The 17424-nt window shown below is 38.1% G+C and overlaps 1 protein-coding gene across 2 annotated transcripts in view; it reads right to left on the bottom strand.

The window, feature by feature from the left end:
• Positions 1-17424, bottom strand: part of EDIL3 (EGF like repeats and discoidin domains 3) — a 257033-nt gene that overhangs the window by 91155 nt on the left and 148454 nt on the right. For both annotated transcript variants that reach the window (XM_055699782.1, XM_055699781.1), the window contains one exon: positions 16223-16336. In XM_055699782.1, coding sequence (XP_055555757.1) covers positions 16223-16336 — 114 coding nt within the window. The remainder of the gene's footprint in view (positions 1-16222; positions 16337-17424) is intronic.

The raw sequence follows: 17424 nt of genomic DNA, 5'->3' as shown, positions 1-17424 counted from the left end.
TGCTTTGGACTTGAGCTACTCAGCCTCTCGTTGCATGGACTGGAGCTGAAGATTGCTGGTGAGCGTTAACATAGTGGGGGGACAGCTGTAGGTCACAAGCTCAGCTTCCCACATTTTAGCTGCTCACCATTCTGATCATTCTGCAGCTAATCACATGGTTTCCTTACTCCGTGTAGCTCAAGTGTTTTTCCCAAATCCAGTGTTCTGATCTGAATGATACTGAGTAACTCGGTTGTAGGAACTCATGTTAATTGTTGTTCTGAAGACCATGGGCAAGACCCAATCAATGCTTTTGTTCTCATTGAAGGAACTTAATCAGCCCTTCCACTGAGACAAGGTAACAGATCATGCATTCCTCTTTCTAGTCTCTTGCAATGCAAAATGAAACCACAAAATTGAATTTACAAACCCCCATTTTATTTTGTGCTTCAGTAGACGCCAAGAACACGCAATGTCAGTGATTATTTCAGATAGTTTTAATCTACTAGACAAAAAATGAAACATGCAGGTCTTATAACTTGGAGGTCACTCCTAACTACACAAAGGAATAACACTTTTTTGCAGAGGCCTGGTAAGTTTATAGAGCCATTCAACTCTGAAATCTGATTAACAGAAGGCATTTATCTCCATAAGTTTGCTTCGCAGATTTAAAACAAAACATAAATGGATTTTCTCGACCTGTTAACATTTTAATTATTATTATTACTCTGATTTCTGAAGTGTGATTCCAAACATGTTAGTAGCCAGTGTGGTATTGCAGCGTTGAGGTGAAGAATATGATTAATCTTGTTTCATGCCTCACGTAAAATACTGTATGTCAAAGGCAACATCTTTACCAATTTGCGTCGGTGGCAGCTAATAAGCGCACAGACACTTTCAGACAAGCAAACTTTTCAAATGATGCTGTGTTAAGTAAGATTCAAGCCTCTAGGAGGTGACATGAAAATGAAGTGATTAGTTATGTTCCGTGCAACAGAAGACAGCTTTTCAGACAGTAATGGGAAGGATTGCTACCTATTTGCTGATATGTCCAAAGAGATTAAATGCTTTTTATGCTGATGTAGCATCTCAGCCCACAGCAGCACATTATTCTGCTATCATACTGGACAACACAGTTCATGTGTGTAAGCAATGGCTATCAGAACTAATCAAATATAAAGAAATTGGATATTACGTTCTACTTCTCAACAGTGCCATTACTGCTAAGTGACTATTACACGCTTCCATTACCAAATCCTCTCTTCATACTTTTATAGTAAGGTTGTAAAATTCACTTTTGGCCTTCACTTGCTCTACAAGCTCCACGCTGAGGACACAGGTTGAAAATAGACAAATCTTAGGTAGCCTGAGGATTTAAAAAATGGAAACTACAGGATTTTGGAGTTTCCTGGCACCTATTAATGACTTGCTTTTTCCAGCGGTAATGTGATTTCATGACGTAGTGTTTTTAGGAATTGTGCTTAGATGAAAAGGGTAGATTTAGGGGACTACAGAGCTGCACCGATAGACCAGTGCTTCATTCCCACCTACAAAACACAGTTTTAGGATGCACTGTGGGAACCACAGGCCGGTGAGTCGACTTAGACATCTTGTAGGCTGCTAAGTCTGTAATTAAGATCACTAAGCACCTGGACAAAGACAATCTGTTAGAAAAGAGCCAACATGGCTTCTGTAAATGGCAGTGCTGCCTCACCTGACCAAGTTTAATGGGAATAATGTGCATAGGGATAAAGGAAATACAGCGGAAACAGCACGCTTGGGTTTTCAGAAAGCATTTGATAAGGTTCCACATGAAAGGCTCTTGCCAGGGAGTGCTGAAAAGGCCCTGCCACAGCTATAAGTCTAACTAAAGGACAAGAAGTAGCTTTTCAAGATGAAATGTCAGCAGTGGTATCCCCTGAGGATCATTGCTGGAGTAAGTTTTACTCATCAGTGGCCTGGAGGAAAGTATGAATGGGGAAATTGTCCACTTTGAAGCTACTAAGCTCTCTTGATCAAATGACACTCTGATGATGAGCAGCTCCAGAAGGACAATGAAAATTGAATGAGTGGTCGAAAGGGTGACAGATTAACCTCAATGTACACAAATGGAAAATACTGCAGCTATGAAAAAAACCCCTAAAATATGCCTGTACAATATTGAACATGGAAATGGCCATTAGGACTGCAGAGATCTCACAGTCATCATCATCAGTTCTCTGAAGTTCTTGGCTCAAAATGCAGTGGCAGCCAAAAAAGCTGGTAAAAAGTCAGGCACTGAGAGCAAGACACAGAGTATTATTTCACATGTATATGAAACCCTGGTGTGACCACATACCATGTGCAGTTCAGGTCTCTGCCTTCCAAGAAGGTGCAGACCTAAAGAAATCATAGGGGATGGCAGTTCAAATGATTAAAGGGAAAAAGCAGATATCGTAGGAAAAGGGAATAAAAACCTAGATTTTTTCAAGTTGGAGAGGAAAAGGCCAAGGAGGGATATGACTGAACTTTACATAGAGATAGATGAGACGAATGCAGTACTGTTCATCCCATCTACATTACTGAAAATAGGGAGCACTCACTGAAATTCACAAAAAATCAGCTTAACACATATAGAAGAATGTATTTTGCACAGTGGGTAGTGGTCTTCTGGAGCCTTCTAGAGGCAGATAAAGGATCAACAGGTTCAAAAAAAATAACCCACGCAAATTCAGGAATAGGTCCACAGATGAAACTGAAGAGGCTGACCAGAGGTGTGCCCTCTGATATTCCTACAGGAACTGTAGACATGGAGGAGATAGGAGGGGAAGAAATGGTAGAAACTGCCCCAGCCTACATTCTCTCCTAAAACAATGTTTCTCATTGCCACAGTCACAGACTTGGTAAGCCAGCTGGGCTGTTGAACTCTCTGACCCAGCACAATGTTTTTTCATGTTCTTAAGAAATTACCAATAAAATGGTACTGAAATTTAGCTAAGAATACATTATGTTATTCATGTAAATAGTCTAAAAACAATTCCCAAGAAAAAACACTGCATACATAATGAATAAGTATAGCAGTTTAATTAAGAATAGAAAGTAGACTTTAAAAAGCCACTATTTCAAAAGGCATCCCTTTTAATACTGTTTATAGGCTATTTACTCAGTATTCTGTAAGAAGCCTTATTATCCAATAATTTAATATTATATAGGAAAAGAGTTTGTTAGGAGATTACCTAGAAGAGATTTGTATTTCTAAGATGACAAACTAAGAAATAATATCCCCTTTCCTGGAATGCCTCCAAGATAAACGTGGTCAATGAAGCCACTAGATATCTGTGACTTTTCCATTCCAGCTGTTTATAGAAGAGATGGAAGGTATTAGAGAACGTCATCCAGTTACCAAAATCCAAATCTTTTCACATTTTCCTTTCAAAAATAAAGCAAAAAATAAATGTTTGACTTCATTGTGAATAAAATCTTCTCATCTTATTTACAAAATGCCTAGACATCTGAAAAGTTACAGAATGACTCAGTAACTTTCAGGGATAACTACGTAAAGAGAACTATTCACAAAATGTTATAAGAACAGGCAAATGGGAAGTTACCTGTCAGTAACAGAGAAATGAGCACAACTCTGTTTACAAATTCATCTTGAAGTGTTAGACTGATGGCTGAGTAACAGCCAGGAGACCCTGCTGTGCTGACAATGTCTGTATTAAGCAACTCCAAATAAACGTGCACATAACAAAATTACATTGCAATCACCAAAGCCAAATTGTTTGATACTTTTGTTTCAATAAAGTAGCAATAGCAGTAAACTATGCTATTATTTATCCATAATGACTTATCACAAAACTCTAACACTATGTTATAAAAACTTAGAAATCTCAGTCTGAATTCCCAATAACCTTTTCATCCCATATCCTCAGTGCAAGTCAAAAAGCTCACATGACTCTGGAAACATCTTAATGCCTTTCTTGTCTAAGTGTCCCTATGTAAAATTTATTGTGACTTCAGATCCTTTTGCCTTAACATGGACCACAATATTGCAATGTTGGATGCTGGTCTGCTAATTTAACTGCAGTAGGATTGACAGAACAGGGGAACTCGTTTCTCAGCTTCTCTTGTGCAAGAGGACCTAATCTGAGCAAAACTAACAAGGAGGAATATGTGCACTTAACTACCGTATCTCTTCAGCAGGTGTGTATTTGCATCTAACAACATGAATAAGAATCAACTGCAGTTTGGAAAATGCAGCAGCTTGAGTTGAAGCTTTATATGTCTTTCAGGAGTTGTAAAGTTTAAATGAACAAGACTACCATCTACTTATAAGAAAATGAAATACCTTCCGTATCTGACCAAACTTGAGATTGTGTTATTCATATCGCAGCTCCTGGTGTTGTGAGAATTACGGGTCGCGACTCTCACACAATCGTTTGAAGGTGCTCCACCATGCATAAAAGATGCCAGTGGGGCTGAATCTGATTTTCCTCAGGCCCCTTCTCCAGTCGCAGAACAGTGCAGTCACTTCTCTGCTTCCCCAAGAGGAAACACTCATCTGCTTTACGTCCCTTACACATGGACGCTGCAGACTGCTGCATTTTTTGCTGTTCACAAAAATTACACGTCTCCTCAACTTTTAATACTGGTTAACTTGGCCAGCTCCCTACACAGTAAGCTGTCTTGGTGAATTTCTTGGGGTCTGCTTCTCCTTGTACTTTGCAGACAGCAAATCTCATTAGGTTAGATGATGGCTTTCCATATTGAACCAAACACCACTTTTAAAGTATATTAAAGTGTCTGAAAAGAGGACTCTCCATCACTAAATACTAATAATGAACAGCATCAAAAAACTAGTGTTTCAATTTTTAAATCTATTTGCAATTAATGCTACAGAGATTTAACTTCTTAGGTGAAGGGAAAAACATACTACACTTCATTAATAAACCATATTAATAAACCATATTTTCTTTCTAGCAGTTTTATTTGTATGTCTAAGACTAAATCAGAGCTTTTAAAGGACATCATGTAACTTGTGCCCCATTAACTTCAGAAGAGATGAGAATAGGCTGAACAGATTCCATCATGCGATTTGGGAAAGGAATTTAATTCCTGAGTATTTTCCACCTGACACTTTTTATCGAGGAAAAAACTTCCTATGTCTAAAAATGAACAAAACTCAATACTGACTCAAATTTGCACCTGATGGAAAAGTTAATGGTATTATGAAAAAAATTTTGGAAGGACAAGGAGGTAAGAAAAAGAAGAGGAAGATGTTTCAGTAATCACAGCAAAATCCATATTCCACTTCCTGTATAGATGTTTTACTGCTATGCAGAAGAGAAAGGACACATTTTAGAAACACTGAAGAAAAAGAAAGAAACCTATCTGCATACAGTGGATGTAAGCATTCAAATTTGCTTTCAAAGTTAAAAGAATACTGGGGAATATTTTTCTTAGCAATATTTGCTTTTATTTAACTTTGATGTAATGAATTACAACACAGTTAATTTTTATGCTACCCCTGGGATGAAATTTCAAAACATGGATGGGTAAAAGTGAACTGCACAAAAACAGAAGCAGTAATTATAAAATTAGGTTTCAGCAACAGCAGCATAAATGGGAATTTATATTATTATTAGAAGAATAGGTGCAATATTACATACTACACACTGAAACTGATCTTTGCTGAAGGCATACAATGTCACCATCAACTGTACAGACCTGCCAGCACAGGAAAATCATATTTATGGCTGAGCATTATCAACCAGATTTTTCTGGATCAGTAAGGGATGTAAATCTGTCCATCAGTTTTACAGGGTAAAAGTTCTGTGTGATACCTTTCTGTAAACAAACTTTCTAAGTAACTGCACCAAAACAAGAGCTGGCAGAATGACATTTTGCATTAATACTAGAAAACAATCACAGATGCAAAGAAAAAGGGTTTAAATTGAGCGTTTTTTCTAGGCAAAGTACTTGCAAATTTTTCAAGTCTTAACCCTACTCCATTTCAAAAACTCACTTGCACCCTTCTTGAGTCCAAATTTATGTACACCATGACAGAAACAAAGCCTTTCTCTCTCAGTATTGTGTTGTTGGGTAATTTTTCATATCTGCTCATGTCCTCACTTGTTTTTTGAAGCAGTGACACCCCTGAGTAAATAAGACTGGCCTCTGATCTCACAGGCAATGAACGACTGCCATTCCCAGGCGGAACCCTGAGGAGGCTTAGGAATCAGACCAAGTTGTGATGAACGACATGCTGCTCTTCCTTCCAACACAAGCAACAGGGCACTGGAGATATTCTGGATTTCTTCTAAGCCCTTGGATCACCTAATGGCATGCAACAAATGAGCATGGTGGTCGTCAGGGACCAAAATAGATGTAACCTACCAGCACTGCTCATTCCCCTCCTATGTAGCTCACACATGGCTGCACCAATGCCTGGAACAGGAGCTTTGCTGGACTCTCCTTCTGTCCAAAGCAGCAGGAGCTGTGAATCCTGTCTCAGTGGGAAGCTGATCACTGAACATATTACATTTCCTCCTCCTTATGAAAGCTGCCAGTGGGAGCTTTGCTGAACCTGGAGATTTTAGTTCTTTTAGGGCTCCTGTAACCGTGTTTTGTTCCATTTTCTCTTTAGTTCGCATGGCTTTTCATCTTTCACAGCTTGGCCTGAATTCCAAGTGCAAATGAATCTCCAAAATGTGAATCTTCTTTCAAGCTTTCAACTCCTACAAGGTTTATGCCGTATTCACCTGTACTTCTACCCTGCAATCAGTTTGTGAACCATTGCAAACCTCAAGGCAGTTCCATTACGAGGAGTTTGCATGGCTCTAAGGGTGATTTCCCTATCATTGTTCATTCCTGTGTCTACCAAAGGGTAGCGGCCGACTAGACCAGGCTGACTCAGGTGGCAAACCACCCTCCATGATTCATCTACTTTGAAATAAGCTCCCTTTGTCTTATAAATACTAAGCCTTGGAATAAGGCGTTTTCCAATTGGACTAGTACCTGAAACAGAACAAATGATCCTGTGACTTGGGAACTTGGTTGAGCCTATTGCAGCAGTGAATTGTTCTTTTCATGTACTTATAACAATTATGCTTTTATTGAAGCTGTTTTTCCATACCTTTAAGGGGTTTTTTTTGGTCACACTAACTGGTGATTTGTTTTCAGCTTGCTTCTACTGGCTACAGCCAGGCTTTTATTTCTTTTATGGTACCAATTCCTTACCTGCAAATTATTTTTCATTCTGTGAGGACATAAAAAGAGAATGTGCATTATTGACCAGACCAGGAACTTAAGAGCTATAGAGGCTACTTTGAGAATAATGGTGTGCTGTAATTTTTCTTTTAAACCTTAGAAATGCTGAAATATGCATTGTCATAGGCTTCGCCATGCATAAAAATGCACACAAAAGTTCTTCCAGCATAGGAACAGTGCATTATATTTATGAGTATTTTTTCTCCTCTACTTTTTGTGAATATCTATGATTCTATGTCACTGAAAAGGTAGGGTTGTATTGCTCCCTGAGCAGGAATAACAGAGGTGGAAGACAGGAGAACTAATTCCTGAGCCAAACACAACATTTCTGCCTCTTTACTGAGGGTAATTGAGGGGTACCATGAGTCAAAAATGATACAATGCCTGCGGAAAGCAGATTAGTAGGTTTAGGTAAGGAAACATGGCAAAAAAATCACCACAACCAGGTGGTTCAAGCTAAAATGACATGTCACAAAGTGAGGTTGTAGATGCCTGAATATAGGGTTGAGTTCATTTTGTAGTTATTGACACAACCCACAAGGTACTATTATTGCACTAGATGACTTTTGTACTAAGGACATGATTAAATGTGTAAAATATGCCTGTTGGGTCCTAAGGGCTTGTCTGAATATTTTAGAATGGGTTTCTGTCAGGTGTCTGAGTAAAGATTGTATCCTCTACTGCCTAATCAAAGTAAGATATTGAGAAACAAATTTTCAAAGGGTTACGCTGATGTACAGTACAATTGCAGCATGGTGAAAACATACCCAGAGGCATTGGGCTAAGGACTTTGTTCCAACATCAAACACTGAGAGATCAGTCTCATTTTCCTATTGTGTTGAAAGGAAGAACTACAATTGTCATCTGTTGAGCCTAATTTTGCACACCTTTGCATCTTACACAGGATGCCTGGACAAAGAAGGTCTGCAGTGGAAGGGCCAGAGTCTGCTTTTGATTGAAGATTCAATATTAGAAATGTTAGGGTTTGCTTAATATTTCTTGCTAGGTCATTGAAATGCCTGGAAGAACATTCCAATGTTAACAATGTGTTCTGTCATTTCTGTAACATTTTCTGCTTCTTTGCACTTTCATACCAATACACTACACAGAAATGCTAGCCAGACAATATTCCCAGAATGGTGTAGTCTCAGCAAACCTCATTAGTTTCAGCAAGAGATTCAAGATGGGTTTTGTCCAATGTGAATATAGAAATTGCGTTCCATCCATGATTAACTGAAATAGTTAAAAATGTATATAAAGCATCATCAGCCTTACTACTGACAAAAGTTTTAGCCTGTTTTTCAGCATTTACTTAACCTCGGGTTTTATTCTTATAGCATCCTAAAAAAGGTCATATTTACCTAGGCTGAGTTTAAGTCACGGATTTAAGTCACACCTAACATGTTAAAGTTCCCTCTTGCACTTTCAAAATGTACTGCTAATGTTTCTGTTCTAAGATATTTCTCTAATGCGGGGAGCTCATAAATCAAGTATTACTATTAAATTTATATTAAATAGATACATTTCTTTTAGGCACAATTTTTTTTTCAATTCTTCCTTTTGTCTGAGGTTGACCACACATTATTCTTTGAACCAGCAAGGACATCATATGGATGATAAGATAACTACCCTGAGTACAATAAAAAAAGTGAGCTGATTTCTCTCAGGGTAATATTTGTGCATATATATAGATATATACGCCTACACACACACATATGTACCTATAAAATCTCCTTAAATTTTCCATGCAATTCCCGAACTTGTAAGCTAAATAATGACAAACGGGAATATATATATTTACTGAATTTTTATTTGTTGTATCTTTGGCAAATTAGCTGAGAACTCTAGCTTCTAGATTTTATGATCTTTGCAGAGAAACAAACCAAGAAAAACACAAAAGTTCAATTCTTCCACTTGCCTTAAACTTGAATTAAAGAACAGTTTCTAGTATCTTGGTTAAACTGTGGACTAATTAACATTTTTAACTGGTATTAGGTCCTCATTTCATGTCCAGGCTCTGCCCCCTGCCATTCCTTTCCAGCAGCCCAGTATTTGTGTGGCCATGAAGTTCACTGGACCAGGGAACTTACCTCCTTCATTAATTACCTTTTTCATTTCCTGGTTCAGTTTTTGCAAGGACAACAAGGCAAATGGGTAAACCAGCAGCTCTGAATGAGCAGCCGCAAAAGCAGCAAGATGGGCAAAGAGCTGAAGCAAGGCTCCTCCTGGCAGCAGCAGGGCTGGTTTGTGTTAGTTTTCAAGGAATTGTTACTTTACGGTATGATGCAATGGAAAACAGGAATATGGGCTGTTTGTCTCAATTCCCTAACAAAAACAGAGAGTGTCTTTGGAAATTTCTGGAAATTTAAGGCAATTACAAGATCTTACCTATTTAATAAATGGGAAAAACAGCAACAGGAAACCTGTCTGGTTTCAGTTTAAGGTCTGTCTACTCTGATCCACAGGTCATCTAGAAATCTCTCAGGTTTAGCATGTGCCTGAACAGGATTCCAGTACATACTGGGAAGATGAATAAAAATGGGACAGAAACTCCAATATAAAAGAATAAATTATTTGTGTACTAATGAATGCACATATTCTTCTTTTGTGGGTGATTATAATGCCCATACTTAAATACCGCAATCTGTATTTCTAGAAACTACAATTATTTCTATAGTTCATTTTTCTCCCTAATGAAAGTTGAAAACCTGAATCAACTGATTAAACATGAAAGTTTGGTAGGTATCATCATAAATAATTGACAACTTGAACTATAGAGCAATTTCAAGAACACAAGAGAAAAATGGGTATGTTTGGCCAGTTTTGTTTTACAGAAATTCGCTGCGTTTAATACAACACCAGTATTTCAGATCATAAAACTGTCAGATATTGAAAACAACCAAAAATCTGCTTAAAACCAAACTTCATGTCAGATTATTCATAGAATTAGTCAAACTGGTATTTCAGGCTGTAGAAAATTTAGATTCTCCTAAACCTCATTTGAAGAGAATCTAATAGTAATCACTAATTTAGGGAACTCAAGTTCATGTTGGCTCCTGTCAAACAAAGTGACTCACAGTGGCTTACTACATGCTTTAAGCCACAACATAAAAAAATCTTATGCATTTAAACCTAGGTTCCCCAGCAGGTAATCTGAAGATGAGGAATGGCTGTAATGGGATCATGTTTACCATTCAACAATAGTCCAGTGCTTAACAGCTTAATTTTAATAGGGCATTCTCATGAGCTGAATTCACCAGAAACCCTGTTACCAGGTTTATTAATTTAAGAAAATGGTTAAGTTCTGATTCCTATCTATATTTTGAAAACACAGACTTACTGGATGACAGATTTTAGCCAGACATAATGATTCCCATGAAAACATAGCTTTTAACTGTTTCATAAATTGTTTTATTTTGCCTGTGCGCTTTGTATGTCCTCATCCTGTGGTGTTTGTTTTGCACGGGGGTTTTTTGAACCTAAGTGTGGAAGCTTTCTGATTCCCGAGTCCTGAGCCAGGGCTTATGAGAGCTGGAGCGAGGGAAGGTAGAAACTCACTGAAGACTTGAGCATCAAGCAGAGGATCTCAAACGACAAGCACCCGAAGCAAAAAAGTCCTGGCAAGTGAGGATACTGCCTTGAAAACACTTGTAAGTGAAAATAAAAGAAGAAGATATAGCCTCTTGAAAAAATACTGTGAAACTCTTTATTTCTCCTGCACTGCAGGTCATGCAAGCTGCAGGTATCCCGTATTCCTGGGGAAAATTTTGAAAGAAATGAAAGTCTAAAATCACAGTGCACCAGAATGACACCACCTAGTTTGGAAGTATCAGGTTGCATGTAAGCAGAAGCCTTGAAAGTCTCTTTATGGCTACATCTGTCAGATCTTTAGATAATTTCAAAGTAAAAATGACACTGAAAGAAGGGGCGTTTTCATTTAAATAAAATAACGCCACTTTGATTTCCACAGAGAGGAAGGCAGAAGACAACCAAGTGCAGGATAAACACATTAGTGTACTAAAATGTAAAGCACAGGAACCAAATGAAAATAATGTGAAGGTACACTGCCTAGCAGGATTTCTGACATGCTAGACAAGCTAAATTGGTGCACTTGCTCCGAATGCAGTCCTCCTACATATGGGCATGTTGAATACACACAGAAAAGGAGGGGAAGGGCCACAGCATATATAAAAAATATTTACAGTGACTAATCTGATCTATATCTTTAAAAATAAAGCATGAGAAAATTTGCCATATGCTTTAATGGCAGCAACTGCTGGCAACTGGCAAAACACAGCTCCAAAATGCGTGATGGTGAAATTGTAATGTGTCCACTGTATGGTACCATCTGCTAGATGGAAAAAAAAAAAAAAGTGATCAAAAATTACCTGTGGAACTCCTCACAAATTACTGCAATCCACAACCCATGTTGCTCATGGGAGATTTAACAATGCAGATTCATACTGAATAATGCAAACAGTCTGATACTGATGGAAGTGGCTCCCTGTGGCCTGCAAGAGTTTTGTCATCCAGAAAGCAAAAACTTCAACCCCCAGAGAATCTGCCTTGGAAGCAGCACTTATTTATAGACAATCCAAGACTAAGGAAAAATGTAATGGAGGTAATCACAACTGATAGCTTGAATTCAGCACAAAAGCTAGCAATAGGTTTGGAGCGTGCAAGAACAGGAGATGCATCAAGGAAATGCTGATGCCTTAAGAAATCTGGAAAATATTATGGAATTAATATAGTATAGCTTTGGCTTTCAGAGCATAGGAAAGGTGCTCCCTTTCCATTCTGTGTTTACTAAACATCCGTAGGCAAATTTTCTAATTATCAGATCCTCGGTGAAATGTCTCAACAGGTTGATAAGCTTACTCCAGAACAATTGAATGTGCTTTGAAGCTGCCAGTGCTCTTGCACTCCCCATTACTTTGACTTCACCTCATCCTGTGCTTTCCAGCAATGAGAAGCAGCTGGTGTAAGCATCATTTATGCCTAAAGACAGTAGTAGCTAACAAGAAAGAAAGGAGACCGAATTTAAGCCTCTCCAGAAAAAAAAATGAGAGGTCAGGCCAATGCTTCAAAATTGCAAGGTTACATTAAAAAAAGCAGAAGACGACCCCAGAGGAGCAGAAGCACTGTTGGGGTGTGAAACACATCAGCTGGCCAGGAGGTCAGCTCCATGTCTTCTGAGAACTTTACTTCACAGCTGAGCCCTTAGAAAGCAACTCCAAACCTCATCCATGTCAGAAGGAGACTCAGAAGATGGTCAATGTGTTCCAGATATGGTTCCAAGCTCATTAGGCATTTTACTACTTAGCTGCAGACAAGCCTTTCCCTCTCACTTCAGCTGCGCTAGGTACTAGCAGAGGCTCCGGGGACTAGACGAAAGGATTTTGAGTGGGTGTCCCACAAGGCTTGCAGGACCTGAGTGTAACACAACAGTTGTCTCACACCTGGAAAGTGCTAGAGATGAAATGGTAGGGAATTATTTAGGAGATTAACTAAGAGAAATTAATTACTGTGGAATTAAATGACAGAATTTTAAAAAGAGAGAAACCTTAGTGGGACCATCAGGAAAAACAGTCTGACATAAACTCCTTCAACCTGATGAGTAACACGACAAGTTATTATTACAAAGCATTGGTATTTGGGATATACCAAAGTAGACACACTATTAGAAAGTGATCCCGGAGAACAGGCTTGCATGATGGACTGCATGATGTATTTTTGCCTTTTTTAGTATCGATCTAGGAAAGTTCACATATTTTGTGAAGTGGATTAGCAATCTCTGAGCTTTGTGAGGTAATACTGAGACAGCAATCAGTAATTTACATAATTAGGTAGCAGTATTTAATTACATGATTACTGTAAATATGTGTAAAACTAATGGTGTAGCTGGAATGTAATTACTACTTGTAATTACATAATTAGGTACGATGACATAACTAAATTTCTCATGAAATAAAAGATATTTACATGCCCAGCTGCAGGAACCAGCACAGTGCACAATTATATTGGCATAAAAAGGAAAAGTTACCATTTTAATGCTGGCTGTGCTAAAGCTAGCTGAAAAGTAGATGAATGCTCAAAGTTTGTGAACTGTGCCACAGTACTAGAAGAATGCATTGATTTTCCTGAACAGAGGTAGCTCAGTGATTACAGTCAGTGCAAACATTATTGCCATCCTTAATTATCTGTTATTTATTGATAACTCGTCATATGTTCAGCTGAATAACATGAGTATAAAGAGTGGTATAAGAGAAGTATTCAACTATCTACGTTGTGTGGCATTTTATAACTACTGATTTAAGTAATATATTACTTTTCTTTTACGTCTTGAAAGCACATCTGATTTCACACTCCTGCCATGATACTACCCCGCAGACACCAGGCTGGTGGTGCCCCCATATGTGGGTCCCTGCCCAGCTGAAGTACAGAACAGAAGCTTTTTACCACTGCGCTCCAGTGCTGCATTGCGGTGCCCTACCATTTAACCACACCATAGAATCACAGAATGGTTTGGGTTGGAAACAACCTCAAAGACCATCCAGCCCACCACCCTGCCCCAGGCAGGGACACACACTCCCCCCAGCCCAGGCTGCCCCCAGCCCCGTCCAGCCTGGCCTTGAGCCCTGCCAGGGATGGGGCACCCACAGCTGCTCCGGGCAGCCTGGGCCATCTCACCACCCTCACCGTACAGAATTCCTTCCCAATATCTAATCTAAACCCACCCTCTTCCAGTTTGAAACCGTTACCCCTCATCCTATCGCTACACTCTCGCCATCTCTCCTGTCAGCCCCATTAGGTGCTGTAAGGTCTCCTTGGAGCTGTCTCTTCTCCAGGCTGGACAACCCCAGCTCTCTCAGCCTGTACACATTTTGCAGCTGACAAATTAATAGTTACTGCAAAGCACATTTTAAAGCTCACTGTCCTTGATCTCTGCCCCAAAACAATTTGACTGTTGTATCATAGTTGTAAAATTAAAAAAGCTTTATCATAATTGTAAAAATTCTTCAACACTCAATGGAATTATCCTTTCAAATAACTTAGTGTTCTTCTCTATGGGCTAGATGATGGAGTCCTGGGTCACAGCTTTCAGCATTCTTCTACAGAAGCATCTCCAGAAAGATCGTCTGACTGGCTTACTGTTGCAAATCCCCAAAGTATGACCCAGGAAGACAGACTGTAGAAATGTATTTTGCAATTCGCTAATGCTTTACTGACATTAGCAGAATTCTTTCACTGTTTCAGTACACTGGAAATTTCTATTTTTTGTACACATATACTTTCTGTTATATGCTCTCCAAAACAGAACTATGCATATGCATATATATACAAACGCACACATAAAATCAAATCCAGTATAATATATAATGTATACAACTTCACACACAAAGTTCATTTTTACATTTAATTACCTATACAGCTATACAAATAAATATGAAAAAACAGGCGATGATCCAGAAAATCCAATACTAACTTCAAGTAATATCTCTGACCACCCCAATTCTAGCAAAACAGGAGACTAGTTTTATGTGGTCTATAATCTGAGCAATGTCCATGATGCGGCCAAAAAACCAGAACGGGTAAACTCTGAAGAGATGGAGGAGATTCCTGGTAGAACTCCACATGGTATTTCAATTGTGCCTTGTAAGGAAATATATGAAGTGATTCACCAGCAATTTTTACAGAAAATTTTAATAGATGTTCATTTTTTACAAATTCTTTCTGGTAGCCATACAGGCCTTAATGTTTCTCAAAGCAAATCTTAATGTTTGATTTCTCTTTAGAATTATAAACATGTTACGTATGTCTCAAAAATTAGGCACAAAAGAAGATGCCTCAAATCTCCTGCAGGTTGCATATATAAATCTGAGAATTCACTGAGGCTTCGTAAAAAAATTCCCAGCTAGTCATTTGTGGTTATTGGTCTATGTTGTTTTCTTCTCCATATTTCCCCATGCATCCATAATGTGAAAACAGAAAAATTAATCAGATTCTTCAGCTTTGTTATGGTGTCACTTATTTAGTATTCAATATGTAGCATTTTTTTAAAAATATTATTTTTCCTGCTACATATGGTAGCAGATCTTCGTTGAACTAGAAATTTCCTTTCTTGAATGTGGATGACTTTAGTATCTGAGGTATTTTAAATGTAGTATCTAACACTACAAATGCTAATACACAAATATTTTCCTTTTTTCCCTTAAATTACCAGGCCTGACATATCATGGCACTCTATTAGCTTTTTCCACCACACCACCCTATTAGCATCCTTTGCTCAACTAAAACACACTGGCTTCTTCTCTGCGGTATTTTCAATCCATGAGCCTCTAACACGTTATTGATGTTCAGTTAAGGTATATTGCATTTCGTACCATAGCAGTTTATTCTGTTTTTGTTATTTTGGTCTTCAAGATTCCCTAGTCTTTCTTACGTGAAGAACTCCTTTGTAGTAACAGCTTTAGGCATCTGACCTGTATAGTGCATTCATAGTTAATGTTATTGGTAAAATCATGTAAGATTTCTCCCATGACAGAACTTGGAGGAACTCCACTAATGATTTCTCTGTAAACAAGAGGTCCAACTTTTAGAGATCTGTCACAGAGAGTAACATATATTTTCACCCCACTTTTACACTTGTTGGTATCTGCTAATTACTGTTGAGGACAGGATACTTGGTGAGACGAACCCCTAGCCTGAATCAGTTTTTGTATTTTCTACTTTAGACTACTTACTACTCCTTGTTTGACTCTTAGATAATAACTTTGCATTTAGCAAATGTTTCCACCATAGCAGATGCTTTACTTGAATGCATGACAGGTTTGGTCTCTTAATTTTCCTCCATTTTGAAAAGAATAAGGTGGCTATTTTGAGCATTATGTATTTGTAGACTACAGAAATATTTCCATAGTATACTACGGTCTTTTCTGCAAAAGAAAATATTATTTTATTTTAAAAAGTGGATGTAAAACCATGGAATACTTACTTTGTTGGCAGTTTCTTCCCATAAATTCACCTGGACATTCACAAGAATAGTTGGCAACGAGATCTGTACAGATTCCACCATTCTTGCAGGGTTCAGCTTCACATTCATTTACATCTGCAGAAAGCACACGAGACAGCATCGGGATTAGCAAAGAGAAATTGTACAAGCAGTAGGCACTTGTTTTAAAGCACTAAACCACAACATAGTTACACAAATGACTTTAGAAGACATGCATTCTTTTGCCCAGCAAACGTACTCAATAAAAGATGTGATTCAGCAGGGCTTGTTTTAGGAAAAAAACAAAGCAATTTAATATAAATTTAGCTAGTTTCATACACCTACTGAAGTTTTTCTATGTCACAGCATACAACAGAATTTGAAATTTTGCTCAGTGATTTTCACTGTAACTTCCAGAGGACATCAGGGCCACAAGTCACAGTCTGGCCTTAAATAAACAAATTCAATTAGTTCTAACAGAGTACTCATTAGTGATCCTTGCAACTTCAAGTAATATAGCTACTTCTTTATCAACAGATGTCAGTTACAAATGCTTTTCAGTTCATCTTAATTCATTAAACATCTAATTGACAAGGTTGTTTAACCGTCTAAAAAATTTCCTTTCTGTGCATGAGTTAGCGGGCAAATTGAAATTAATAGCTTGATCTAGAAGCTTGCAAATTTTATTAAATTCAAAGGACAGAAAAGGTGGTTAATTTCATTTGAGTTTCCCTTTTCCAGTACACTGCCAAATGCTGCAAGAATACTATTGTCCAGTCTTTTTCAGGGTAGTAACCTTCACGTATAATACCAGATTCTTTTTCTCAAAAGCAATGTTGCATTTTTCAGTCATCATAAATAGGCAGATGAAGGATAACAATACCTCATAGTTAAAATTCTCTGTCTCTGCATTTATTTTTCTTTTGTATGGAGTAGAAACATATGGATTTTATATATCATTATCTCAAAGGGCTGCATCAATGCATGCTGTTAAATGTTTAAAAGACGGTAGCCCATGCTAGCTTTATTAAGAGTTGAAGTCCTGTTGCACTAGACACTGGAAAGAACAAACAGAAAAGCGCTCGGTTTTGCTTAAGTGCATATTCATTTTGGATACAGTTGCTGATAAAGTGCACAGGATAGCACAGAGATAAATTCAAATGAGAAGACTCTTAACAGAGATGAACCAGTTGCACACACTGGTG

The sequence above is a fragment of the Falco cherrug genome, chromosome Z (genome assembly GCF_023634085.1).
Source record: "Falco cherrug isolate bFalChe1 chromosome Z, bFalChe1.pri, whole genome shotgun sequence".
NCBI lineage: Eukaryota > Metazoa > Chordata > Aves > Falconiformes > Falconidae > Falco > Falco cherrug.
This window is presented reverse-complemented; position numbering and strand designations above follow the sequence as displayed.